The sequence below is a fragment of the Panthera onca genome, chromosome A1 (assembly GCF_046562875.1).
Source record: "Panthera onca isolate mPanOnc1 chromosome A1, mPanOnc1 haplotype 2, whole genome shotgun sequence".
Classification (NCBI taxonomy): Eukaryota; Metazoa; Chordata; class Mammalia; order Carnivora; family Felidae; genus Panthera; species Panthera onca.
Genome location: NC_138339.1, coordinates 149,224,541 through 149,251,907, shown reverse-complemented (window position 1 = coordinate 149,251,907; position 27,367 = coordinate 149,224,541). Strand labels below are relative to the sequence as shown.

The following is a 27,367-nucleotide window of genomic DNA, read 5'->3' as shown; positions in this document are numbered from 1 at the left end:
GGGAGCTGGATGGGAGATAGATCTGGAAGCTGCTAGGATCCCAGGGCTCCTGGTGTCTTGGTGCTTGCAGAGGGCCTGATGACACCATGCTGTTCCCACCTCAGTTACATAGGGTGGGACTCGAGTTCCCATCTCTGGGCTGGGGCAGAACAGCCTCATCTCCAGACTCCAAACTCCAGCTATCATCGTCAGCAGTGGGACCTTTGCACATGCCTGAACTTCCCTTCTCCAGTCTGTTAACTTCCTCTGGCAAGCTGCCCTGGGTCTACACTGACCTGTACCAACTCCAGCCCCAGCCCAGTCCCAGGCAGAGTCTGGCCCCCTCCCCACCAACCTGCCCTGTCCCCTCCCTGTCTCCCAATCCCAACCTGGAATTTTCTTGTTCTCCTGGTGTCACTGGATTAATGTCTGCCTCCCACCACTCCGTAAGTGCCACATGAGTCCCTGGAATGGACTATTTCCACTCATCATTAAGTCCCATTAAGCATCAGGACAGGTATGAAGCAGCTGCTTAGGAATGAGGGAATGAATGGATGAACGAAATGAAAGTGACCCTGCAGAGTGAAGGGTGAAAGGCAAACACAGCTGCTCCAGAACCGGTTCCACTATTTCCCAGCAGGATGACTCAACCAAACCCCTTCCTTACTGTGGCTGAGCCTCAGTTTCCTCAACGGGCAAGTGGGTAAACCAAACACCTTCTCCCCCGTAGGACCTGCAGAGCCCTGGTGAAGCTACAGAGATTAATTACATCAGGAAAAATGCCAGAGACAAGACGCAAAAAGTTTCGTTTTGTGCTCTAACACGACTGGGGAGGATCTGTTTAGAATATCAAGATTTTTTTTTTTTTTTAAGTAAAATAAAAAACACCAGATGGCTTCAAAGTACGCCAGTGTTGGGCCAGTTCTCGTGACCTTCCTCAGGAGACCGAGGCCCGGAGCGCAGTGGGGAGGGGAGGAGACGGCCGGGAACCAGGGCGGAGGAACTCAAGTCTCAGTGACTCACAGCTGGGCCCCATTCGGGCTCCAGGCGGGTGGGCGGAGAAGCCCCTGGCTTGTGCAGGCCAGTGCGCTGAGGACAGGTCCGCCAGCGCTGCTCCGGGAGGGGGTGGTTCCCTGGGTCGCCCCTGCTTGGCTCACGACCTGGGGGGAATCCTCATCTTGAAGCTCCGGCTCTCCAGGAAATCCCTGGTTCGAATTCTGCCACTGCCGGAATTTGTCAATTCCGGCTGCCCTGTTTTGGCAAACTCCCTTTCCACCTCGGAGGGGGCCTCAGTTTTCTCATTTATCAATCAGGCTCTAGAGTTCTCTCCTTACAGAGAGGGGACCAGGCTTGAACACCTACAGTGTGCAGCGATTCTGGTGCCCTCGGAGAAGCCCGGCAAACAGAAGGGCGCACAGGGGAACACGTGCGTCACGCCCGCCATTGTGCTCTGCGTCTTAATCCTCATCAGGACCAGGCAGGTAGGTTCCATTGTCATCCCATTTTACAGACTGGGAAACTGAAGCACAAAGCGATTCAGTCCCCTGTCCAAGGTCCCACGCCTAGACGGAGCCTGAGTCTGGGTCTGAACTCAGACGGTCTCCACCCCGCCCCCCGGTCCATCTTCAGGACCCGACACCCAGGCGTTACAGCCCGAACTTGCGCCTGGGAGCCGCCCCTCGCCCAGTTCCCTGACTCCTGGGGGCCCAGTCCCCACCGTTGTCACGACAACCGGGGACCAATGGGGAGCAGGCAGGCAGGAGGAGGCCCCGCCCTGGCCCCGCCTCTGGCGGAGGGCTCCGAGCTATAAGGTCCTGAGGCCGAGCGGCGGGAGTCCAGGCCCGCGGAGCGCCAGGCGCGCACGGAATTCCGAGTGTCCAGAGCGCGCAGAATCCCAGAGCCGCGAAGGGCGCAAGCAGCAGCCACGATGTGCGGTGAGTGTGGTGGCCGCGGGTTCCGGCTCCCCAGTCTCTCGGCGCCTGGGCCCGAGAGCCGGGCGCCGGGGACCCGGAGGTGGTGCGGGATGGGGGCATCGATCTGTCCAGGTCCGAGAAGGGGCTTTCACCGGCCGGGCCTGCCTCCTTCTGCCTCTTGTCTCCGAGTGGGTGTCCCAGGGAGGGGTGGGGGAGAAGGGTGCCCAACCCTGGTGTCGGACTTGATGAGGGCGACCGGGCCCGGCCGCCCACGGAGGGGACGAAATTGGTCCTGTCCCGGGCCTGGACCCTCACAACACAGAGGTATCCTCCCTCCCTCCCCCCATGTCCAGTGAGAAAAGCACCCCAAGTCGCCCACAAAGGCGGCCACGCGCAAGCTCACGCATCCGGGGCGCGGGGTGCCCAGCACTGCTCTCAGCCCACCGCGCCCACCCAGGAGAGGCGACCCCACCTGCAACCTCCCGGCAGCCGGCCGGGCTCGCCCCGTGGCGTCGGGAGCTGCCCTCGTGCGCTCGGGAAGGGCCTGTGCGTTCTCCTCGCGTGCCAAAATGAACCTCTTGTCCCTAGAAGGGTCGATTCCATGTTGCCGCCTCTTTGCTGAAAGAGCTCTCGGCGAGGCTTGGGGGGAAAGGCAGCATGGACCGCCGAGCCTCGAGGCAAAGCTGGGAGAAGGAGTCCGGGATGAGGAGTGGGGCTGGGCTCCGGCGTCCTGAACACCGCGGCGCCTCGGCGCTGTCCCGGGAGACTGCTGGGCCATGGCGAGGGCTGCTGCGGCCCTGCGCGCACATCTGCAATTCCTTACTCTCCTGGCTGGGCCGCCTCCGCTGGCTGGGGAGAGGGCCGGGAACTTGTGCTGGGACAAAAGGTCACTGTGCCTTTTTTATTTTTTTTTCCCTGAGTAGGATTCAGTTACCCATTCCAGCCTCCTGTGGCTGGAGGACCTGGTGGAACTTTTGAAGCCATGAAAGGCCTCTGTCTGACTTCGCCCAGGGCTGTGGGGCGGGATGTGCCAGCGGTGAGCCCTGGGCCAAGATCTGTACAGGCCTTGTTTCTGAGGCCAACGGCTCCTGAAAGTGTAAAAGAACCACTGACCAAGGAGCCCACAGCTCGCTTTGGGATGCAGACTCCCCCAGGCCAAGCGGGCATCAATTTAAATTCCTGAACTTTCAGCCAAAATCTCCGGGCTACAGGGCATCGTTAACCATGTATAGGGCTGCCTTGGATGTTTCCCGAGAGAGAGAGAGAGAGAGAGAGAGAGAGAGAGAGAGAGAGAAGAAGAAGCAAAGGTGGCAGTTTTGCCAGAAGCCCTTTGGGTTCTAAACCCTTCAGTGTGGCATTCAAGGCCCTTGGCCAACTGGTGGCCTTAGAGCCAGACTAGTGCACTGACCAAGACCCTTGCTCTGCCTCTCCAGCACTGGCAATTTCCCTCCTTTCTCCTTTCAGGTGCCCTTCTGGGCCCGCCTCTCCCCCAGCCTGCCTTCCTGCTTCCAACTTGCATCTAGCTTTCTCTGTTGTCTCTCTGAGCCCATCTCTGCAAAGAGAGATGGGCTCAGACTCTCCAAATCTGGGGTCCAGTTCTGCTCTCTTAAAGGGCTGCACATGTCTTGTCCCCTAAGGAAAGGATGAGCTTTGGCCCTGTGACTACCTATATCCTTACATCAAGACTCCCACCCCAGCCTATCCCACCCACCTTGCAGCCCTTGGTTAAGTCAGGGAGTGATATCCAACATGGGAAAGTTATTTCTTTTCACCTGGGTGCTAATGTGTCATTTACAGAGCCCCTCTCCCCCCCGCCCCACTGGCTGAGCACCCCTTGCATGGAGAAGGCCGTCCCAAGTCAAACCTGACAACAGCTGCTGTCGAGAATTAAACACGTTGTTCTCGTTTTTTGTTTGTTTGTTTGTTTCTGGATAATGGCCTGTGTGTGCATGACAAGTGATACTGGTTTTCCTTTTTATGGTTGTGTTCTTTTGTAGAGCATTTATGTCAGTTTTCAAACACTTGGTCAATTTTATAGAAAAATGTTAAGGCAATGATTGCGTACTTGGTACAAGGACAGGGCAGAAATTGTGAAGAAGCTCCTGGAATAAGTCGCTTACCCTCATCAACTTTCCATTTGGGGAACTGGAAGCCGAAGGGGTCTGCTCATGCCTCTGTCTGAGCAGGAGCAGTCTTAGGTCTTCTCTCTGGGCTGGCTGTGGCCCTGCTGTGATCTGCCACCTCGAATGCCACCTGTGATATGGTCACATCTTCAGGGCTGTTCCGTCCATGGTCAGCAGGGGTTGAGCTGAGAGCCTTCCCTTCAGCTGCTAATGACCAGGCTTAGGTTGGCTCTTACTCCCCGTTGTCTACTCCACTTCTCCCGCAGAAACCTGGACCCAGTGCTAGCTGACCCTACACACACTGAGGAGATGCCCCTCAGAGCTTCAGTGCACTGAGAGTTTAGCTGAGGGACAGGTAGGTTTTGTTGACATCTGAGAGACGCTGGCATGTTGCTGTCTGCCAATAGAAAGGTTACTATCTTCCCATTCCTCCTCTCCTTCCTTCTTTGCTCAGCCATTAGTGAAGTGCTGCTCCTGGAGAGGTCCTGTGTTTTCCAGGCCCTGGGGCCACATGGGCACGAGCCTCCCCTCAGAGAAGGGGCAAGGAGTTGGAGAGGCAGGTGGTCACCAAGCAGGGATGGGGTAGCTCACTAGGTAAAAGCTGCCACAGAGAGAAGACATCTGACACAAGCCACAGCCTGGTAACTCTGTGCCAAACCAGTCGGCAGACATCTTTCTGTGTGGTACACAGGGCTTAAACTTTATGTTTTAAAGTCTTCCATTACAAAATTGGGAGATTTCACGTAAGTAGGGAGGATTTTCAAGTTCTCTTGAAAAAATCTGATGAGCAGCCTTGAGTTATATATATCTGAATATTGCACGGTGGCCCCTAGGATGATGGGTGCTAGCTCACCAGTCCTCCCGCCCAGCTGCCTCACTCACTGATGTTACCTGATGGCCCACACGCAGTCTTAGTTGAGACCCCAGCACTGCAGAGGCAGGGAGCACTAACTTTCCCAGGAACAGTGCTGCAAGAGCCTGGCCTCAAGTATGAGCTCCATAGAGAGAAGAGGGTGACAGGTGTGCCAGGCTGAGGGCACAGCATGTTCAAGGGTATGGCGGTGTGGACCACGCACGCATGAAAGTTTGGCAAAAAGGATTGCACTTACCATCCAGAATTCTTTTTTTTTTTAATGTTTTATTTATTTTTGAGAGAGAGAGAGAGAGAGCATGCAAGGAGGGGAGGGGCAGAAAGAGGGGGGCAGAGAATCCGGAGCAGGCTCTGCACTGACAACAGGGACCCCAGTGTGGGACTTGAACTCACAAACCATGAGATCATGAGCTGAGCTTATGTCAAGTCAGACGCTCAACCAAGTGAGCCACCCAGTTGCACCCCCATCCATGAATTCTTAAATCTGCCCTATCCTTTACTCCTGCATTTAGTAATTTATGAGAGGGGTGGAAAAAAACTTGGCCATGGAAAATTAGCAAATTCTTAGATTTTGCTAGAAGGTAAAAAGACTTTGAAGCCGTTACCTTTTGTCTTAGTTGGTATATTAGTTTCCGCTGGCTGCTGTAACAAATTACCACAAACTTGTTGCTTTAAAACAACCTAAATTTATTTTCTCACAGTTTCGGAGGCTAGAAGTCCAAAACTCAGTTTTATGGGACTAAAATCAAGGTGTCAGCAGGGCCCCACTTCCTCTGGACACTCTAGGAAAGAATCTGTCCCTTGCCTCTTCCAGCTTTGGTGGCTGCCAGCATCCCTCGGCTTGCATCTCTTGATTCCAGTCTGTGCCTCTGTGGTCACCTCACCTTCTCTTCCATGTCAAATGTCCCTCTGCCTCCCTTTCATAACAATACTTGTGATTGCATTTAGGGCCCAACTGGATAATCCAGGAAAGTATCCCATCTCAAGATCTTTAATTTAATCATATCTCCAAAGACCTTTTTGCATCAAGATATTTTTATAGCTTCCAGGGATTAGGACCCGATATCTTTGAGGGCCATTGTTTATTTATCCATTATCCAATAATTTTTAAAAACATTTTTAATGTTTATTTATTTCAAGAGAGAGAGAGAGTATGTGATCAGGGGAAGGGAAGAGAGAGAGGTAGACACAGAATCCAAAGCAGGCTCCAGGCTCTGAGCTGTCAGCACAGAGCCTGACCCAGGGCTTGAAGGCTTGAACTCATGAACTGTGAGATCATGACCTGAGCTGAAGGCAGACGCTTTACCGACTGAGACACCCAGCTTCCCCTATCCATTATCCAATAATTTATCCATTATTATTTGGGCTCTGGCTTTTAGGTGCCTTCCCCAAGAATAGTCCAGTGTTGCTAATCTCAGATGGTCAAGTCATGGCCACAGGGATGTTGGCCAGAGGCTACCAGTCTCCCCTCTATGTCTGACACACACATGGAAGTGCCCTGGTCCCAGAACTTGCAGACTGGACCCACCATAGTCAGAAGGTGAATGTAGACATCAGTTAAAGACCCCATCCTTCACTGGCATGGTGCTACATACCCCGTTTGACCAAATAGTTTCCAGTTTTTCTAGAAGTCAGGGCTTGTGTCCTGTAAATATGGCACTCACTCCATTTGGCCTCCATGCATGTAGATATTCTTCCTACTCATCTCTTCCCTGTGAGAAGCAGGTGTGGTTTCATTCCCCAGAATCAAAAGGGGCCAGGACACACACATACACACACACACACACACACACACACGCGCGCGTGTGCGCGCACACACACACACACACACACACATCTATCTGCTTACACAGCAGTCTTTAGGACAGCTTGTCATGTGCTTAGGGAGGTTGTCTCTCATTTCAGCTGAGGAAACAAAGTTCCAGGGAGTTTACAAGACACAGGGGAGAGCTCAGACTTCTTCTGGCTCTGGGAACCCCGTCATATCTAACACACTCCTTTCCTCCCTGTAATGGTTCAGTTCATGGAAGGGTACCTCAGAAGGGGCTGGACTGGAGTTCTTGGGGAACAGACTCTGGGGTCAGATTGCTTGCCTTGCTATGTCCCCAAGCCACAAGAGCCTCGCCAAACAGAGCCCCTGCTCAGGGATGTGCTGCTAAATGTTTGACCACTGGCTCACCATGGCTAATTTCAGGTCATCAATGTGAAGTCCCTCATGGTGGAGTTGAGAAGAGGTGCATATGGTTGGCTCACGGAAGCCAGTCCTAGAAGTTCCCGAACCCTGCTGGCATCCTGCCCACAAGACCACTGCATGCACTCTCAGACAGACGGCTTCCCAGAAACCATCTGGGGAGGGGCTCAGGGCTGGAAGTGATCTTCCCACCTCCTCCTCCCCTTCATCACGCCATTCCTCCATCAGTTGGTCTTATTCACTGGGGGTTTCCCAAGTTCACAGGAACCTTCTGGAAATTCAGTGATGTAACATTAGCAGACAGTGCTTTTACATTGAAGGATTATTTTCATATTTAGTGAAATTTGCTCGTAAAGGGAGATGGACTGGAGGTTACAAACACCCTTGGGAGAAAGTTCTGGAGATTGATGCAAAAAAGAAGCAAGTTGATCTGATCGGCTGCCTCTTTCGTTTTCCAAGGGAATATTTCACCAAAAAAAGTTTGACTTTATTTTTACGGCCAAATTTTGGCAGTTTAAACAAGACTTCACACTTTCTTGAAAGCGTGTTTTAGTACAATTTAGAGTATATGTTGTTTCTCCCTTTGCTCTTTGTGAAATCCTGAAATGACAAGGACAACAAGAACTTTTTTCTTAAAAATAGAAATGCCTTGCCCACATTTACTGCAGGAAGTGGAGTCTCCTGTTATCACAGGGATTCCAGTGGTGTGGTAAACTTTAACCCATGGGGTCCCAGAGAAGCCAGAGGCAGGGTGAGGCCGTCCTCAGAAGATCCAGTTCCCTCCTGACCTTGAGCCAGGCTTTGGGGTCCCTGTGTCTTTGTGTGAGAACACTGCCGTGGGACCTCTCGTCCTCTTGGCACCTCTGCCTTTGGTCTTGTTTCTGCGAGGAGGCAGCAGGAATTGTAGTCCCCACGCATCAATATGGTGCTGCCCAGAGAGGTCACAGTCTCCACTGTGGTCCTCTTGGTTGGCCCAGTGGCCTCTCTGACCTGGGGGCCTCACCCAGGAGAGTAGACCTGCTCCATAACTAGCACACCACATACAAATACCCAACAGTCAAACCCACACTCACAGCCACATGCACTCACACACACCCAACACTCAAACCCACACACACCCAACACTCAAACCCACACTCACACCTATACACACTCACACTCATTCCACACTCAAACCCACACTCACACCCATACACACTCACACCCACCCAACACTCAAACACACACTCATATCCACACCCACCCAACACTCAAACACACACTCACACCTATACACACCCAACATTCAAACACACACTCACACCCACACACACTCACACTCACTCCACACTCAAACCCACACTCACACCCATACACACACACACACCCAACACGCAAACCCACACTCACACCCACACACACTCACACTCACTCCACACTCAAACCCACACTCACACCCATACACACACACACCCAACACTCAAACTCACACTCACACCCACACACACTCACACTCACTCCACACTCAAACCCACACTCACACCCATACACACACACACACCCAACACTCAAACCCACACTCACACCCACACACACTCACACTCACTCCACACTCAAACCCACACTCACGCCCATACACACACACCCCCAACACTCAAACTCACACTCACACCCATACACACACTCACACCTATACACACCCAACATTCAAACCCACACTCACACCCATACACACTCACACCCACCCAACACTCAAACCCACACTCATATCCACATCCACCCAACACCCATACACACACACACCCAACACTCAAACCCACACTCACACCTATACACACTCACACCCACTCCACACTCAAACCCACACTCACACCCATACACACACACCCCCAACACTCAAACTCACACTCACACCCATACACACACACACCCAACACTCAAACCCACACTCACACCTATACACACTCACACTCATTCCACACTCAAACCCACACTCACACCCACCCAACACTCAAACCCACACTCATATCCACATCCACCCAACACTCAAACACACACTCACACCTATACACACCCAACATTCAAACACACACTCACACCCACACACACTCACACTCACTCCACACTCAAACCCACACTCACACCCATACACACACACACCCAACACTCAAACCCACACTCACACCCATACACACACACCCAACACTCAAACTCACACTCACACCCATACACACACCCACCCAACACTCAAACCCACACTCATATCCACACCCACCCAACACTCAAACCCACACTCACACCCATACACTCACACACACAACAGCCAAACCCACACACACATACCTAACACTCAACCTATACTCACACCTATACATGCTCATACTCATACACACCCACAGACACCCAACACTCAAACCCACATTCACACCCACACATGCTCATACTCATGCACACTCACACCCAACACTCAAATACAAATTCACACATACACATGCACACTCATACTCTCACACACACCCAACACTCAAACACACATTCGCATCCGCTCATATATACTCACACACCCCAACACGCTCACTCACACACATACACACCCTGATACTCAGACACTCACATGTATACACACACTCTCACAAACACACATGCTCAGGAATTTTGTGAGAAAGAAATCCAACCGGCATGTCTTCTGCCTGGGTGGAGAGTAAGCCGACTTGAGAACTGGACTAGTATCTAATCTGTACTAGGCTCGTGGACTAAGAAGGTCAGCCCCTTCAGTGCGGAGAAGCATGGGATGGTGGTGGAGAAAGCACCCTCAGTCCTGGGGGGGGGCGGGGGGGTGCCCAGCCCGGCTGGGTGGTAATGTGCACCCATGGAGTGAGCCCCTAACCCTTGGGGGATGCAGGCTGGATCTCTGCCTTGAACCGTCCACCCTCACTTACAGTGAGGGCAGGCCTTTCATTGGGAAGCTAATGCCTAGAGGGAAGGAAAGATTTTCCAAAACTGTAGTCACAGATTCATAATACAGACTCCAGCCTGCCCACTGTGAATTTGACCTCTTCCCTCATCCTCCAGGCCTCAAATAGCCCCTGCTCCTCTCCGCCACCCCAGGCATTCCAAGGGTTATAAAGAAGATTCTAGGAGTTTGGTGCTCTCAGTTTTGGCTATGTGTCCAGGGGACTTGGCCTCCCGATTTGATCATTGTCATCATCTGTCACTCCAAGGCTGAGAGTCCCCTGCCTGCATGGAAGGACCTCATTGTGGTGCCTTTCATCCTGAGTTCCAGTATGATCTTTCATGCTGTTTGCAGAGGTTGTGTTGGATCCCCCAAGACCTCAAGGTGAGCCAGGCAGAGGGGCCACTAGTCTCCATCCTGCCTTCATCTGGAGCTTTTCCTGGGGTTTAATTTGGCTTTTCTCCCTTTCACTCACTTTCCCCATGTGATTTAAGAGTAGGGCCCTGGGAAGCTGTTTGGAAGCTCTGGATGCCAGAGTGGGGTGTGGGCACGGGGCAGGTGCTGAGCTGGGATGGTTGGGCCAGAGTGGCCTCTGTCCCAGGGCTAGGCATTTCTTTAAGCCACCTCAGGAGGGATCTTACCGTCTTGGCTGTGCAAGGGAGGGAGGGACACAGGAGGAGCCAGACTTGCTGTAGTTGCCGTGACCCGGAGGGGCAGAGAAAGTGGAGTCAGAAGCAGGAATGTCTGGTGGGGGCCAAGAAGGAGTCTCCCAGGGATCGAGAGAGGGCATGGCAGCATGGCCTGGACCCCACCAGGGGAGCTCAGAGGTTTTTTCATCAGGGTGGGCATCTCCCCCCAAAAACCAAGTCACCTCTATGGGAGCTATTTCTCACTCCTTGGGGTAGGACCGTAAGACAGGGCTTATGCTGATTTGGGGGGAGCACCAGGGAGACAACCTGCAGTCACTCAGATAGACCCGGCTATGACTCACTACAAGAGCCAGAGGTACTCTGTCTGTCCATGGGAACCACAGCCTTGGCACAGGACGTCATGAGGATCAGACAAGATAAGGTTCTGAAAGTATTGGCTTCCTGTGCATCCCCCGCATTTTCTACATGGGCACCTCACACTACCCAGAAGTGGGAACACCCCTGGGTGACCCTGAGCCCGCCCTTTTATACATGGGAAGGTGTGCTCAGGCAGAGTTTCCCCTCCTTGTGGCCATCGTTCTTCTGGGTGAGCGGGACTGGAGAGTCATGGAGAAGTCTGCAAAGTCAGACTGGGCTGGATGACAATCCCATACCTCCCAATATCTCATTCATAGAGCCGCACATGGTAAAATAGAATATATGGGCACGTGGCGAAATATTGTAACCTTACAAAGAGCACATGTGGAGTGGAAAGGAAGTTTCTGCCCTACATCCAGTCCCCTCCTCAGGGGCAACCACGGCCCCCACCCCCACCCAGGTCTCGGGTGCCCTTCCAGAAATACGTGTCTCCCCACCCCTCCTTGCATAATTTACTCCTGTTCTATGAGCTGCTTTCTCCCCTGACACATCTTGGAGATGTAGCTAGTTTTCCAGGAAAACACCGAGCTTCACTTCATTCTCTAGGGAAGGCCACTTGCCTATGGTCCCATAGGGGCCCCACCACATGGCTGTGCTGCCACTTCCCTGGTCCCTGCCACGCAGCAGGCTGTCCCCAGTCTCCAGCACTGAGCGACCATCCTCCTGCACTCACACATACCCCACTGCGGAGTTATCTGTTGGATACGTTCCTAGCAACAGCTCTGGCCAACAGATGTGTACATTTTTAATTTTGAAAGATTGCCAAATTGCCTCCCAAAAAGGGTGCACAAATTTAAACTCTTGCTTCTTGTCAAACTCTTGGATCTTTGCTGATCTCATAGGTGAAAAATGGATCCTCACTGCTGTTCTTTTTACAGATGCAAGGGATTCCAGACAGGAATTCTGACGTGCATGGCAAAAGAAATGCCTGAGAAAAGCAGCTTTATTCCATTTCTTAAATTAAAAAAAAAAAAATCTTTTGGGCGCCTGGGTGGCTTGGTCGGTTGAGCGTTCGACTTCGGCTCAGGTCATGATCTCGCGGTTTGTGAGTTGGAGCCCCACATCAGGCTCTGTGCTGATAGCTCAGGGCCTGGCGCCTATTTCGGATTCTGTGTCTCCCTCACTCTCTGCCCCTCCCCCATTCACACCCTGTCTCTCTCTCCTTCAAAAATCAATAAACATTTTAAAAAAATCTTTTTTTGATGTTTATTTATTTTTGAGAGAAAGAGACAGAGCACAAGCCGGGGCCGGGGGGGGGGGGGTGCAGGGCGGGGGCAGAGAGAGAGAGGGAGACACAGAATCCAAAGCAGGCTCCAGGCTCCGAGCTGTCAGCACAGAGCCTGATGCGGGGCTTGAACTCACGAACTGTGAGATCATGACCTGAGCCGAAGTCAGACGCTTGACCAACTGAGCCACCACCCAGGCGCCCCAAATTTTTTTAAAATAGTAAGAGCATGGTGTCTGGGCCGTTTTATTTACTTCATCTCAGTAGAGTGCAGGGAGAAGCCTGCCAAGAGGGAGAGCTGCAAGGGGAGAGAGATGGTGCTTAGTTTAATGAAAGAGCTTATTGAATAGATGTCAGCATGCAAGAGATTTTATGTTGAAATTAGATTTATGCCTTCTTGCGCAAAGACCTCGGAAACCACTCCTGGCAGCTGCTCCCCCGCCCCCCGCCCCCCCAGAATATTCTCCCAAACTGTGCCCGAGTGGCTGGGTGTGGACACAGCTGGTGGTCCTCAGGACAAGGGCGCTTTAACCAGCCCAGCCGCCGCTGGGGCTCTGGCAGCAGCACCCCCACATTCCCACCAAGAAGGCTACTCTGGATCTGAGAGCCAGAGACACACTCAAAGAACATACATGCCTGACAGGAGTTCAGACTGCTGGCCGGCCCGGAGAAGGGGAGTTGCAGGAGACAGGTGGACAACAGAGGCCCTAGAGCACTCTCATGAAAGTATCTCAGATTTAAAACCTTTCCAGAGTTTGTACAGGGGCCTTCAAGTCATCTGCAATGCCTGTCAGCTCCCCTTCGTGAGGCGCAGCTGTAATTCTAGAAGGATTCCCGGGATGCCAGGGAAGACTCCAAAAATGATCAGACAGAATTGTCTCACGTAGCTCTGTGGTCTTTACGGTGACTGGAATTTGACCACGTTCCCCTCCCCTCCCCCCCCCCCCGAGAACTTTGATATTTTGCAGAATAATTAATATTATGAAAAGTTTCACCCACACAGAGATTATAAAAATTAATGTTATGAAAAGTCTCACCTGGGGACACCTGGGTGGCTTAGTTGGTTGAGCGTCTGACTTCGGCTCAGGTCATGATGTCACAGTTCATGAGTTCAAGCCCTGCGTCGGGCTCACTGCTGTCAGCACAGAGCCCTGCTTTGGATCCTCTGTCTCTATCTCTGTCTCTGTCTCTCTCTCTGCCCCTCCCCCTCTCAAAAAATAAATAAACAGCAAAAAAAAAAAAAAAAGAAAGAAAGAAAAGTTTCACCTGAACATAGATTGTAGTGATGGTTGAACAACTCTATGAACACAGAGTTGACCCTCGAACAATTGGGGAGTTAGGGGCACCAACACTCCACACAGTCGAAAATCTCCAGATAACTTTTGACTCCCCCCAAACCCAGCTACTAATAACCTACTGTTGATCGGAAGCCTCACCAATAAGCAGTAACACATATTTTGTATGTTCTATGGAGTCTATACTGTGTTCTTACAATAAAGTGAGCTAGGGAAAAGAAAACGTTATGAAGAAAAGCATAAGGAAGAGAAAAAGATATTTACAGTACAGTACTGAAGTTATCAAAAAAAGTCCACCCGAGCACTTCAAACCGTGTTGTTCAATGATCAACTGTACTGAAAACCACTGAACTGTACACTTGAAATGGGAGAATATTAAGGCATGTGACTTATATCTGAATAGAACTGTTCAAAATTTTATAGTATTTCCATTAGAAGGTAACTATTCGGTTGTTTTTTTTTAATGAGCAAGGTGACAAAAATACATCATCTGCCCAGATGTGTTGAGGTCTGAAGTGTAGGGTAAAGTGTGAACTCCTGTGACCCAAACGCTTAGCAGCCCTGTGGGGACAGGCGCCTTCGCTGGGGAGGTGCCCCAACTATACACAAGGCCTTATACTCAACGCCTCTCACCTGATCTAGTGTCAGCCAGGAAGACAAAAATAGCTGACCACCAAAATTACCCTTAGCCATTTTAAAAAGAAAGCATCTGTAATTGCTCAGAAAGCACAGTGTTCATGTTTTTTATAGAGAAATTCTGGGAGCACGTGGGTGGCTTAGTCAGTTAAGCGTCCGACTTTGGCTCAGGTCATGATCTTGCAATTCACGGGTTGGAGACCCGCATTGGGCTCTGTGCTGACAGCTCGGAGCCTGGAGCCTGCTTTGGATTCTGTGTCTCTGTCTCTCTCTGCCCCTACCCCACTGTGCTCTGTCTCTCTCTCTCTCTCAAAAATAAATAATAAAAGAAATTATATAGAAATTCTGCACTTTAATACTTGTGTGCAAATATATACTGTGTATGGTAACGCACAGGACGTAAGAATGAAAAATAGCATTAAATTTTTTTTTTAATGTTCATTTATTTTTGAAGGAAAGAGAGACAGAGCGTGAACAGGGGAGGGGCAGAGAGAGAGGGAGACACGGAATCTGAAGCAGGCTCCAGGCTCTGAGCTGGTAGCACAGAGCCCGACGCGGGGCTCGAACTCCTGAACCATGAGATCACGACCTGAGCTGAAGTCAGATGCTTAACCAACTGAGCCAGCCAGGTGCCCCTCAAATTACCATTTTTAGCACCTCTGAATTTCATCGCCTCTCTTTTGTCTACGTCTAGAAGAATGAATTTTAGCAAATTAAATGTTCATATAATGTGACCCCACTCACTGCTTAGGGATACAACATTCCTTTAATGGACACTTTGTCATTCATTCAGATACACTATACTGATTTGAACCTAATCTTCTTAATGACTGGAGATATTACGGGAGGTTTTGTGTATAATTGTGGTCAGCCCTCAGGCAGGTTGTCCTCTCTGTGGTTCATCTTTGGCATTTCCCCCTTCCCCCCCCCCCCAGTTTTATTGAGATATAATTGACATGTAACACTGTAAAAGTTTTAGGTGTACTCAATGCTTTGCTATATGTATATATTGTGAAATGATCACCACAATAAGGTTAAACAACCATCACTTCACACAGTTAACATTTTCTCCTCCTGATGAGAACTTTTTTTTTAAGTTTATTTATTTATATTTGACAGAGAGAGAGAGAGAGAGAGCACGGAAGGGGCAGAGAGGGAGAGAGGAAATCCCAAGCAGGCTCCACACCGTCAGCACAAGGCCCCATGCGGGGCTCAAACTCATGAACCGTGAGATCATGACCTGAGCCCAAGTCGGACACTTAACCAACACTGAGCTACCTAGATGCCCCCCTCCTGATGAGAACTTTAAGGAGCTACTCTTTTTGCATCTTTCAGATGTACAATACAGTATTGTTAACTATAGTCAGCATGTTGTACATTACATCCTCAGGACTTACTTATTTTATAACTGGAAGTTTATACCTTTTGACCATCTTTGCCTAATTCTCCCATCTCCTACTCCTCCACTTCTGGCAGCCACCAATCTGATCTCTGTATCAATGAGTTTGGTTTTTTTCAGATTCCACATATGAGATCATACAGTATTTGTCTTTCTTCTGTCTGATTTATTTCATGCAGCATAATGCCCTCAAGTGCCATCCATGTTGTTGCAAATGGCAGATTTTCTTCTTTTTTATGGCCAAATGATATTCCATTGTAAATATTTATCCATCCATCTGTGGATGGACACTTGGGTTGTTTCTACGTGTTGGTTATTGTAAATAATGCTGCAATGAACGTGGGGGTGCAGATATCTGGCAAATTTTTAATCCTGGTCAGACCTTTCCAGCATCCCAGAAAAACAGTAGGAAAATTAAAAAATCAAATCATTGGGTGCCTGAGTGACTCAGTCAGTTAAGCGTCCAACTTTAGCTCAGGTCATGATGTCACAGTTCGTGAGTTTGAGCCCCGCGTCCAGGCTCTGTGATGAAAGCTCATAGCCTGGAGCCTATTTCAGTTTCTGTGTCTCCCTCGCCCTCTGTCCCTCCCCTGCTTGTGCTCTCTCTCTCTCAAAAATAACATTAAAAAAATTTGTTTTTAATCAAATCATTAAAATTTGGAAAATAAACCTTTTAACTCCATTCATCCCTGAGGAAGCCCTGCCTGGTGGTTAGGAGCATTTAAGTCCTAAGGTCAGGTCTCCTTGGTTCTCAGTCACAGCCTCCCAAGCTTCTCTTCTAGAAAGTAAAGGGAGGTAATGGTAAATACAGCCTCTGAACTTTGATTGACACCTGTATGGGAATGGTTGGCCCAGTGCCTGGCACATAGTGAGTTCTCAATAAGATGAGTTACTATGGGGTACCCTGGGTGGCTCAGTTGGTTAAGCGTCTGACTCTTGGTTTTGGCTCAGGTCATGATCTCACAGTTCATGGGTTCGAGCCCCATGTCGGGCTCTGTGGTGATAGTGCAAAGCCTGCTTAGCATCTCTCCCTCCCTCTCTCTCTCTCTCTCTCTCTCTCTCTCTCTCTCCTACCCCCCCATCTCACTCTCTCTCTCTCTCTCAAAATAAATAAACTTAAAAAAAAAAAAGATGAGTTATAAATATTCCTGAAGGCCAGTATTGTTCATGATCCATACTCTTGCTTCCCTGATTAATGCAGATTTACAGTCGTTCTATTCCACATGCATTTATTGAATAAGGACGGTATGCCAAGACACAGTGAGAAATGAAAAAATAGAAGTGCCAGCCTGTGTCCTTGTCGGCGGATGTAGATGTCTCAGGATGCAAGAGCACTGGGGTGGCCCAAAACCAGGGAGGCTGGGGCCTGAACAAGCCTGCTGGGGGGGGGGGGGGGGGGGCAGGATCAGAGCTGAGCTTTGAGGACGGCAGGTTTTCCCAAGTGGAGCAGGGAAGACAGAAGGACAGAGGGACGTCAGGGTAGGGAACTCGCAGGGCAGGACAGAGACAGACCAAGGGTCCATAGTCTTAATCAGGGAGGGAGTGGAGCAGCTTAGAGAGAGCCAGTGTGACGGCTGTTACTTCCTATTTAGGAAAATGTTATTTCGAAATACAAATATGGAGAATAAAGCCAAATAAAATCTTGGAGTGCAGGCCTCCCTTGAAGGTAGGGATTCTCCAGGGGCCAAGAGATGATTTTGGTTTTGCTGTTGCGAAAGTAGCATTTATTGATGCTAAAGCTCCAGGCAACAGGGCTGAGCAGGAAGGAGTAAAGGCCTCAGCCCCTGTCTTCACCTGCTGCAGCCTCCTTCACCTGCTGTGACCTCCTTAGGACCCTTCCCGGGCATATTCTGTGCAAATCAAGGAATCCACATGGGTTGGGACCTCGAGATGTCCCTAGGTGGTTGGGTGGTTTAGCTGATCTTTGCTGTTATAAATGTTGCCATGGTGAAAGCCAGGTCACGTGACTGCGTCCGTAGGATAAATTCTCTGCGGTGAAATCGCAAGGCCAAGGCGTACGCATTCGTTCTTCACATGCTACGCGAGACTTCTCGTCCCTGGCTGGGCTGCTTGCTGGGCTGTCCTTCCGGAAGCAGAGGGGAGCACATCGTTCTTCGGCTATGTCAGGGGAAGGCCACGCACGCAGCCGGCAAGGCCTCCCGGGATGCCAGCTGGGTGGGCGTCCCCAGAAGCATTTTTTTTCCCTCAACACCAACCGAGTGATTTACAAACATGTTGGTTCCCCCTCTGTCAACAGGAATCTTCGCCTACATGAACTACAGAGTCCCCCGGACGAGGAAGGAGATTTTCGAAACCCTCATCAAGGGCCTGCAGAGGCTTGAGTACAGAGGCTATGACTCGGCAGGTAGGCCCCGCAGACTGCCCTCATAGATACAACGCTTGTTCCTGTCACTTGAGAACTAGAGAAAAGGAGGGGCGCCTGGGTGGCTCAGTGGGTTAAGTGCCCAACTTCGGCTCAGGTCATGATCTCATGGTTGGTGAGTTCAAACCCCACGTTGGGCTCTGTGCTGACAGCTTGGAGCCTGGAACCTGCTTTGAATTCTGTCTCCCTCTCTTTCTGCCCTTCCCCCACTCATGCTCCATTTCTGTCTGTCAAAAATACATTAAAAAACATTAAAAGTTTTTTTAAAAAATAAGGAAACTAGAGAACAGGAGAAAGAAGAAATAACGGTAAAAAAAAAATCTCTACCAAAGCTCTCGCATTAATATCTTTGTGTCCCTCCTCTGGTCACTGCTGTGCATATGTTGGGGTGGTATGGGGATGTGGGGGTGTCACACGTAGCTACTTTTTGTTTTTAACCTGATCGTAACTATAGAATTATAATTTTATGTCCTGTTTTCATTTATCTCCCACATCTCCCGTTACCCTAAACTCTTCCTAAGGATCTTGCTCAGTGGCTGTATAATCCTCCCCTGGGTGACTATCTCAGAGCTTACCTCTTCATCCATCTGACTGGTGGATATTTAGTCCACTTCCCATTTTTAATTAAGCAGCCTTAGGAGAAAGGGGGAGCCAGATATTTTCATATCCCTGTTAATTCTTTTTTTTTTTTTTTTTTTTTTGTATAGTTTATCTGGAGAGAGACAGAAACAGCACGAGTGGGGGAGGAGCAGAGAGGGAGGGAGACAGAATCCAGAGCAGGTTCCACCCTGTCAGCACAGAGCCCTGCTCAGGGTTGGAACTCACTAACTGAGAGATCACGACCTGAGTCAAAACCAAGAGTCAGATGCTTAACCGACTGAACCACCCAGGCTCCCCTCCCTGTTCATTCTTAACGGAAAGCATGTCAGATGAAGGATCTTAGGAACACTAATGCAGTAGGGATGTCAGCACAGGGCATGGCACCATCAGTGCCCTCAAGCGAGCCCGCCACCTTCAGTGGTGGGCGTGGAGGAACCTCCCTCACAGGCAGGCTCCCGGGGACGCACCCTGGTTCAAAGCCAGGTGAGGCGGCCACAGCCCAGGTCCCAGGTGCGCCTCCCCTGTTTGCTGCCACATCATAATCTTGCTGAATCAACATCCTGAACGCTGTGTAGTTCTCTTCCAGGCTGCAAGCCTGGCCAACGGGAACGGACAAATCCACAGCACTGTGCAACCCTCACCCTGGGTTGTACTCTGTAACAAAGTGCAGGAGACCAAACAAATCCCAATGCAAAAAAAAAGGAAAAAAAATCATGTGTGTCCCACAGGTGTGGCAATCGATGGAAATAATAACGAAGTCAAAGAAAGACATATCCAGCTGGTCAAGAAAAGAGGAAATGTCAAGGCTCTTGATGAAGAACTTTACAGTAAGTGGGACACATGCCCATTCAAAGCAGCATGGGTCAGTTTAAAGTCTTTTATTCCAATAGCATTCGAGACTAAAAATATTCACTTATCCAAGCATGGATAAATAGAAGGAGAGTTAAGCCTACATCGTAAAACTGTGTTTCTCAGAGTGTGGGATTTGTTTTTGTTTTTGTTTTGTTTGGGGGAAGGTTGGTTTTCTGGGGTTTTTTGTTTTTCTAGGAGGTGGTGCATGAGAATTTTTTTTAATATTTAGTACGTATGTATTTATTTTAATTTTTCTGGCAAATGATACTATTTTTCCATTTATAGTTATGATCTATAATATTCTTTTTAAAGTAAGCTCATTTTGGCTGGTGACTTAGGTTACTGATAAGCACTAAGTAAACTACAGCAGGGATCTGGCAGAAATCCCCAGGGTAGGGCCTTTGCAGTCCAAGGTGGGATGTGCTTTTGACGTGGCTGAGGTGTGTCCATGTAATCATGCCACCTCACCATAACAGTAATGTGTCAATGATTATTTTTCTTGCTTCTAGAACAAGACAGCATGGACTTGAAGGTGGAGTTTGAGACCCACTTTGGCATTGCCCACACGCGCTGGGCTACCCATGGGGTCCCCAATGCTGTCAACAGCCATCCACAGCGCTCAGACAAAGGCAACGGTATGTAGCGTGGCCCTGCGTCCCCTTCCTGAAGGTTCTGCCTGGCTTTGACCTGTGCCACTGTGGATCCACACCCACTGCCAACTGGCATGCTTCTCTCCCTGCCTCATCTTCCCCGAGGATCCAAACAGATAGCACTGGGCCTTAGACAGGAGGTGAACTCAGCCTGGCTCCTGGGCAGGGCTGACCCCTACCCAGGCCTCTACAGGAAAACAGTGGCGACTTCCCATGACTGCTCCCAGCTTCTGAGACCCAGCCTGAGTGCGACTTGGCAGCATGAGAGGTCTAAGAGTCGGGCACTGTTCTGCAAGGGACTGTGTTGTTCTGGAGGGCTGGGTGCCCGAGGGAGGGATGGGTTTCATTTCCCCAGAGGAGAGTGGTCTTGAGCCAGGGTAGTGCTGATCTCGGTTAATGTCTGAAGTGCCTGCTCCAATCCTGGGCCCTGCCATGAGGCCTCAGCTGCCAAAGGCTTGAGGTTTGGAGAAGCAGAGACTGTAGCAGGCAGCCCAGGGCCTCCCTCCAAGCAGCAGAGCCCTCTGCTTGGCTTGTGTCATGTTTTTTAAATATGAGAATTACCAAACCTGAAAGTCCAGACTTTTGTTATTCCTTGAAAAACTAGAAGATATGGTAACTGGGCTCACAGTACCTTGGAGTTCCACTGAAAAAGCAGTGGTCTAGGGTCACAGAGAGTGACCCCACAGAGAGTGGGGACATGGTGACTGCTCAGGGCAGTCACGGGGATACCAGGCCCTCTTTGGTGAGCTGCAGGATCCCTGGTTCTCCCAAATGCCCCAGCTCGTGGGTCCATGTCCCATGCCCGGGCCCACAGGATAGTTCTCTTCAGTGACACCCCCAGGCCCTCTCATCAGAGAAGGGCTGGTAGGTCTGGAGATTCCAGTGGGTCTCCGTTCTAGGTTAGGCCTGATTAGGTCAGAAGCCCCCAGTGACCCACCCCTGGGCATGATGGGGGAGGGTGACCGGCAGAGAGAATGACCTCTGGAGTCCCTTGGGCCCCCCACCCCAAGACATTCCCTGGCATAGTGTCAGTTTTTACCAAGCCCCATAGTAAAGTAGAAATCAGATCCACCAGAGTCGTTGAGGAGTGCTTATTGGCAGGAAACTTTAGCTAAACACTTGGCAAGAGTCACTGCAGTTCATCGTCGTGGAAGTTGGGCCATAGGAGAGACTGGCACCTCTCTGCTCAATGTCCCTTACTCCTGGGAACACTGGCTCATCCTGCCCAATTTGGAAGGGAAGGACTCCTCTGGAGAATGGAAGGAGAGCCCCATACCTCCTGCTTGGCAGAACAGCTGGAGAGAACCCTGGGGGCTGGGCTACACGTGCATCCACGTGGTCGGGGTCTTGGGTAGTGAGGACAGATCCTTGGATCTGGTCCATGCCTTGAACCATAGGGCATCCCACTTCCGGGGTCAGTGCCCCACATCCAGGAGGGGGACAGCAGACCCCATGGTGCTGAGGACCTAGAATGTTATTCCAGCCAAATCCCAAGCCAGATACAGAGGTTGACCCCTGGAGCAGTGGGGCTGGTGGGAAAAACTGTACCAAGACCATGTACCCTGAGAGGTTGCCACCCTAGGTGATAAAGTGAAGCCTCACTTCAGTGTAGTCGGGGATTCTGTGTCCCCAAAGCAGGGAGGCTCCAAGCAGATCCCCCTGCCCCACACCCAAACTTGAAAATGCCTGCCCTGACTCAGGGTGAGTAATTGAAAAGAAAAACACGAGAAGTAAGCAGAGATTCGTAGAATTTCTTTAGCAACTCATCAGGGATAACCGAAGAGCACATTTTTGAGGAACACTTACACCCAGGAACAGCGTTGCACAAGAAAATTACACAAAGAAGCATTCGTAAAGAAAACACAGATTCTAGGAAGCCAACTACCGATGAGAAGACAATTAAATGAAAAAATGGGACAAGGTTAAGAAAATAAAGCAACTGTGTCACAGTCAATATGAAAACTATTGGAGAGGTGGATGAATATGGAGACAGTGAATAGAGATCCAATAGGTGAGTTACTGGTGTCCCCTAAGAAGAGAACAACACAAGTGAAATGGTAAAAATAAAATAAGATAAAATAAAATAAAATAATAATAATAGGTAAAGCCGTAAATGAGTTCAGCTGTGCCCGGCACACTTGTCGAAAATGGCTTTTCTATTCAAGCCCTTCCAGTCTGTGTGTGACTTCACAAGTATAACAATAGGCTGTAAAAAAGAGGGAGAGAGAGAGAGAGAGGAAATTATGATAAAAACAAAGAAAAACAGTAAAGGACTAGCCTGTACTGACCAAAAACTGAATTAGAGATCCAGAGTTTCACTGAACAGTAATCTTTATGAAGAACACCCACCTTCTAGATGCATCCTGGTGGAATTACTGAATGCCAAGGATGATAAAGGGTCTATCATCTAGGCTCAGGAGGAAAGGGAATTCCTTACCCAGAAAAACTCTCAGGCTGCTTTTAGACCTTCATGTTATCCATCAGCTATTTATTGAGGAAATGCAGTGGTGACTGAGGCATATCCCTCTTCCAGGGTTGGCCAGGGGGTCCCCTCCCCCCGCCAGCTGGGGACAAGGAACCCTACTGGTGCTCAGAGAGCAGGGAGGAGCCACAGCAGGCAGACCCTGTAGAGAGAAATGCTCATGGCCATACAGGAATGGGGGTGAGCCCAAAGATGCCAGAATTTCTGGGGTCACCCAGAAATTTTTAAGTTTATTTATTTAGAGAGAGAGAATGGGGGAGGGGCAGAGAGAGAGGATCCCAAGCAGGCTCTGCACTGACAACAGAGTGCCCGACCTGGGGCTCAAACTCACGAACCGTGAGATCATGACCTGAGCTGAAGTCAGACCCTTAACTGATGGAGCCACGCAGGCACCTGAAAATCAGGATTCAAAATTTCAAACTTCACTCTTTTCACAATGTGGTGTGGATCAAATGGAACACGTGTGGATTGCTAGCTTGTGGCCTCATTGAGCCTAAAGCCATTTCAGAATGCCTGAACTAGTTTCTGGATGCCAAAACACATTTGACGATACTGTAGGCCACAGGTCAGAGGTCTGTGCGTAGTCAGGTTGGTAGGTGCTTTTAACCCAAAGAGAGCAGTGTATTTCCTCAGGTTTAAATTGTAGTCATAGGGGCACCTGGGTGGCTCAGTCAGTTAAGTGTCCGACTTCGGCTCAGGTCATGATCTTACGGTTCGTGAGTTCAAGCCCCGCATCGGGCTCTGTGCTGACAGCTCGGAGCCTGGAGCCTGCTTTGCATTCTGTGTCTCCCTCTCTGTCTGCCCCTCCCCCACTTGCGTGCATGTGCTCTCTCTCTTTCAATCAAAAATAAATAAATGTTTAAAAAAATAGTTTAAAAAAATTAAATAAATAAAAAATAACTTGTAGTAGATGGTAACACGTCCACTCTCATCACCGCTAAGTGATGTTTGCTCACAGGAGTCTCTGTGGGAGGAAAGCTTGTAGAGAGTTTCAGACTGTCAAATCGTTGTCCTTCACTTCCGAATTGAACTTCACCTTTTCATGGCATTTCTCTCTTCACCAAACTTTTCTTCCAGAATTCGTTGTCATCCATAATGGGATCATCACAAATTACAAAGACCTAAGGAAATTTCTGGTAAGCTACTTCCCCTGGGTTAACATGTAAGTCAGATGGTGTCTATCTTCCCCAGAACTTTCCAACCAGCTCATTTCCCTCTGGAAGCAAAAGCAGGAGCTGAGTAAGACCCATGTCACCACATTGGACATAAACCTCATCCTGGCTCCGCCACCTTTCCAGATCTTGCAGGAGAAGATAGCAGGGCATTTGCATGTCCCTCAGGGACCACCGCAGATTCACATAATCAAAAGAACATGAACTTCCTTTTATTAAAGTATCTGCACTGCCTAACATATCGACTCATACACCACATGGAATGTGGGGTGAGAAGACAGACAGTGTTTGTCTCACATATGAAAAGGTTGCGGTGTTGGTTGGGATGTGGGTGGGTTTGACTCAACATATTTGATCATTTTGACTGCTGTTATTTTGCAATGTCCAGATTAATGGCGAGGACAGGCTTCTGAGGCAGGATGATCTCAGGGAATACTGGAATGACTCAGCTTGCTATGTGATTCTGGCCGACATTTCTTACCCCCCGTTTTCCTTGTTCTTATCTTAAGTCACTGTGAGGGTGGATCATAAGGGAGGAGAGGGAGCTGGCCGGGCAACATTATGCAATGACCGTTATCTAACACTCTGTCCAACGAAATATTCCAGGAAAGCAAAGGCTATGAGTTTGAGTCAGAAACAGACACAGAGACCATTGCCAAGCTGATTAAATACGTGTTTGACAACAGAGAAACTGAGGACATTACGTTTTCAACACTGGTCGAAAGAGTCATTCAGCAGCTGGTGAGTTACCAGGCCCACCTCTGTACATAAATCGCCCTTTCATTCCTTCACTTTTCAGTAGCATTTATGAGCCGAATTTGTGCAAAGTACCTGAGGATTAAAGATGGCTTGACTACAGTGGTGCCTGGATGGCTTAGTTGGCTAAGTATCTGACTCTTGATTTTAGCTCAGGTCTTAATCTCAGGGTCATGAGTTCAGCCTCGCATTGGGCTCTGTGCTGGGCGTGAAGTTACTAAAAACAAAAAAAGTCTACGATGTCTGGCCTTAAGATGTTACATCATGGAGAACTGAGAGAAATCCTGAGGTTTTGGTAGTAAATATCGAGTAAGAAGTGGCTTGTTCCATCTTAACCCCTCTGAGTCCGTGATCAGAACTTCCCATCATTGGTTCCTCATGATGGCGCACTGCACGCGGGACCTTTGTCATCTTGTCCACTGTGTGTGCCATTAGTTACATACCCAGGGTGCATTGAACTGATGTTGGAGACTCAGAATTGTAGTTTTTCCTCCAGTTTCAGTGAAGTGATTGTTCATCAAGGGGCAGAAATACCCACATATCCTTACTGAGCAGAGTTGGAAGGAAAAGGAAGTAAAAGCAGGTGTGAACTTTTGAGAAGTTTGATTCTAGAAAAAGAGTGTCAGGAAATGGCCCAGTGGTGGTGGGAGAGGCTTGCAGTTCTGAGGGAAGACTGTTTTTTGTGATAGGAGATACCAGATCAGGTTTGTGTGCTTATCCAGGAAGAGAGAGAGAGATTGGTGATGTCCCAGAGGGCTGGACCCACAAAACTAAGCCCCAAGAAGGGGCACATGCTGGGGCAAGGGCGGGGTAGAGAGGGAGTTGTCCACAAGGATGAGGCACAACAGACTCAGGCCGTGTATGAGATGGTAGGGGGAGGAGGAGTGGTCTCCAGATTTCCCAGAGTCCATCCTCCTGGGCATCCCTGCCATCCAGGAGCTCCTCCAACACAGGGGCAGCCTGGAGACAGCATTTGGGGCCAGGAATCTGGAATATCCAGGGTCAGAGGGTACAACACTATGGTTTAAAATATATCACCCTCTGGTATTTTCAGAGCCTTTTTCATAAATAAGTCTACTGTCAAACACTTTGCTCCCATTTTTGGAAGTCATAATTTAGAAGACATTTATAGACAAGAGCCTGTCCTATACGTAATACATAGTATAATTACTATGTAATTTACAGTAAACCAGTTTGGTTTTGCTGCACAGTATCTTCTCATTTCCATTTGTAATTTTAAATTTTGGAAATGCCTCCCCAGTGATGACAGGTGTAAATTTCAGTGATTTCTCTTAGCTGAAGCAATGAGGGGCTCTTTGGGGCTCTTTGGGACTGGGAAGTGTTTTTCTGTTCAGTACCACCTTATTGTTTACAGAACTGGCAGGGTAAACATCAGGCTTCTGGGCAGTTTGAAAGGCCCCTGGAGGCCTGGGGATGCTGACTCTGGGTCCCTCTGGCTGTGTGACTGAGTTGGCAAACTGACCAAGGCTGCGTGGGGCCTTGGGTCTGCCCAGGATTCCAAAACATGGGGCATTTCACATGAAAATCCAGACTTCTAGCTGGTTATACATAACCCCAGTCTACTAGGGGCATGGTAAAATTAGTACAGGGTGGTCAGAATGTAGGAGAGAATTTTGCACCAGGGATTTAAATAGAGCATTTGGAGTCTTGAGTTAGGAGAACTAGGTTTGTTCTGGTTTGCACAACGCAACAGAGGGTGAATGACAGTCATTGCTAAAGAAATAATAGAAACACTAATAACAACCCATGCCACTGTTGGGTTTTTCATATGGCAGGCCACTGTTCAGAGCACTTAAAGTGCATGAGCTCACATGGGGCACCTGGGTGGCTCAGTTGGTTGAGCGTCTGACTTGGGCTCAGGTCATGATCTCACGTTGGTGAGTTCAAGCCCCAACTCAGGCTCACCGCTGTCAGCACAAAGCCCACTTTAGGTCCTCTGTCCTCTTCTCTCTCTGCCCCTCCCTGCTCACACACTCTCTCTCAAAAATGAGCAACAAAAGTACATGAGCTCACAGAAGCCATGCAAGGTAGAACTATTCTCATTTCCATTCACCACGAGGCACAAACTAGGCAATTGCTCAATTAAGGGGTGGAGACAGGGTTTGAACCTAGGCTCTACTGTGTGTCATGGAGTAATCCCTTTCATTCTCACAGTTCCAGGGCAGGACCCCTGGCCACAGTTCTCATTTCCTGAGGCTCTAACTGCCCCCATCCACCCAGATCATCACAGAGCGGGGAATCGCTCCTTGTGGCCCTGAGCAGGGGTGGGTTCTGCTGCGCACCATGAAATCCACAAGTTCTGGTCTTTGGTTTTTCCTCGTGGTACAGACTGTGTCACTTTCTTCTCCTGACATCACCCTGAAAGAGCTGTCCTGCATTCAGCACCCTGAGGAAGGAACCCCAGGACCACCCACCGTGAAGAGTGACCCCCCTGTGGGGTGGTGGACCAGGCTGCAACAGCCCTGGCAGCTCAGGTGGGGCCAGAGCACATGTGGCTCACTCTTATTTGCTGTGTTTACAGGAAGGTGCATTCGCGTTGGTTTTCAAGAGCATCCACTACCCGGGAGAAGCTGTTGCCACCAGGTGAGGCAAAACACATTGACATTTCAAGAACAAATAAATAAAATAAGATTGCTTAGCTTGAGACAACAGGGGAGAAGTGAGACCATGGCTTATGCACCCTACCATCTCTGGCTGGGCTTCTGATTTTTAAAAGAGAAAGCAAAAAGTTGATTTTTTATTTGAAATCTCCAGATTTTCAGAAGTTGACAACAAATTCAAAGTAAAAATAAAACTGTATAGCAAGGGGCAGATCCAGGT

The 27,367-nt window shown here is 49.5% G+C and overlaps 1 protein-coding gene across 1 annotated transcript in view; it reads left to right on the top strand.

Moving 5' to 3' along the window:
* Positions 1-1,091: 1,091 nt before the first annotated feature.
* GFPT2 (glutamine--fructose-6-phosphate transaminase 2) overlaps positions 1,092-27,367 on the top strand; it is a 48,398-nt gene continuing 22,122 nt past the window's right edge. Inside the window, exons 1-7 of the mRNA XM_060636439.3 lie at positions 1,092-1,913; positions 17,889-17,996; positions 19,343-19,441; positions 19,976-20,101; positions 23,676-23,734; positions 24,377-24,511; positions 27,069-27,130. Coding sequence (XP_060492422.1) covers positions 1,907-1,913; positions 17,889-17,996; positions 19,343-19,441; positions 19,976-20,101; positions 23,676-23,734; positions 24,377-24,511; positions 27,069-27,130 — 596 coding nt within the window. The 5' untranslated portion in view covers positions 1,092-1,906. The remainder of the gene's footprint in view (positions 1,914-17,888; positions 17,997-19,342; positions 19,442-19,975; positions 20,102-23,675; positions 23,735-24,376; positions 24,512-27,068; positions 27,131-27,367) is intronic.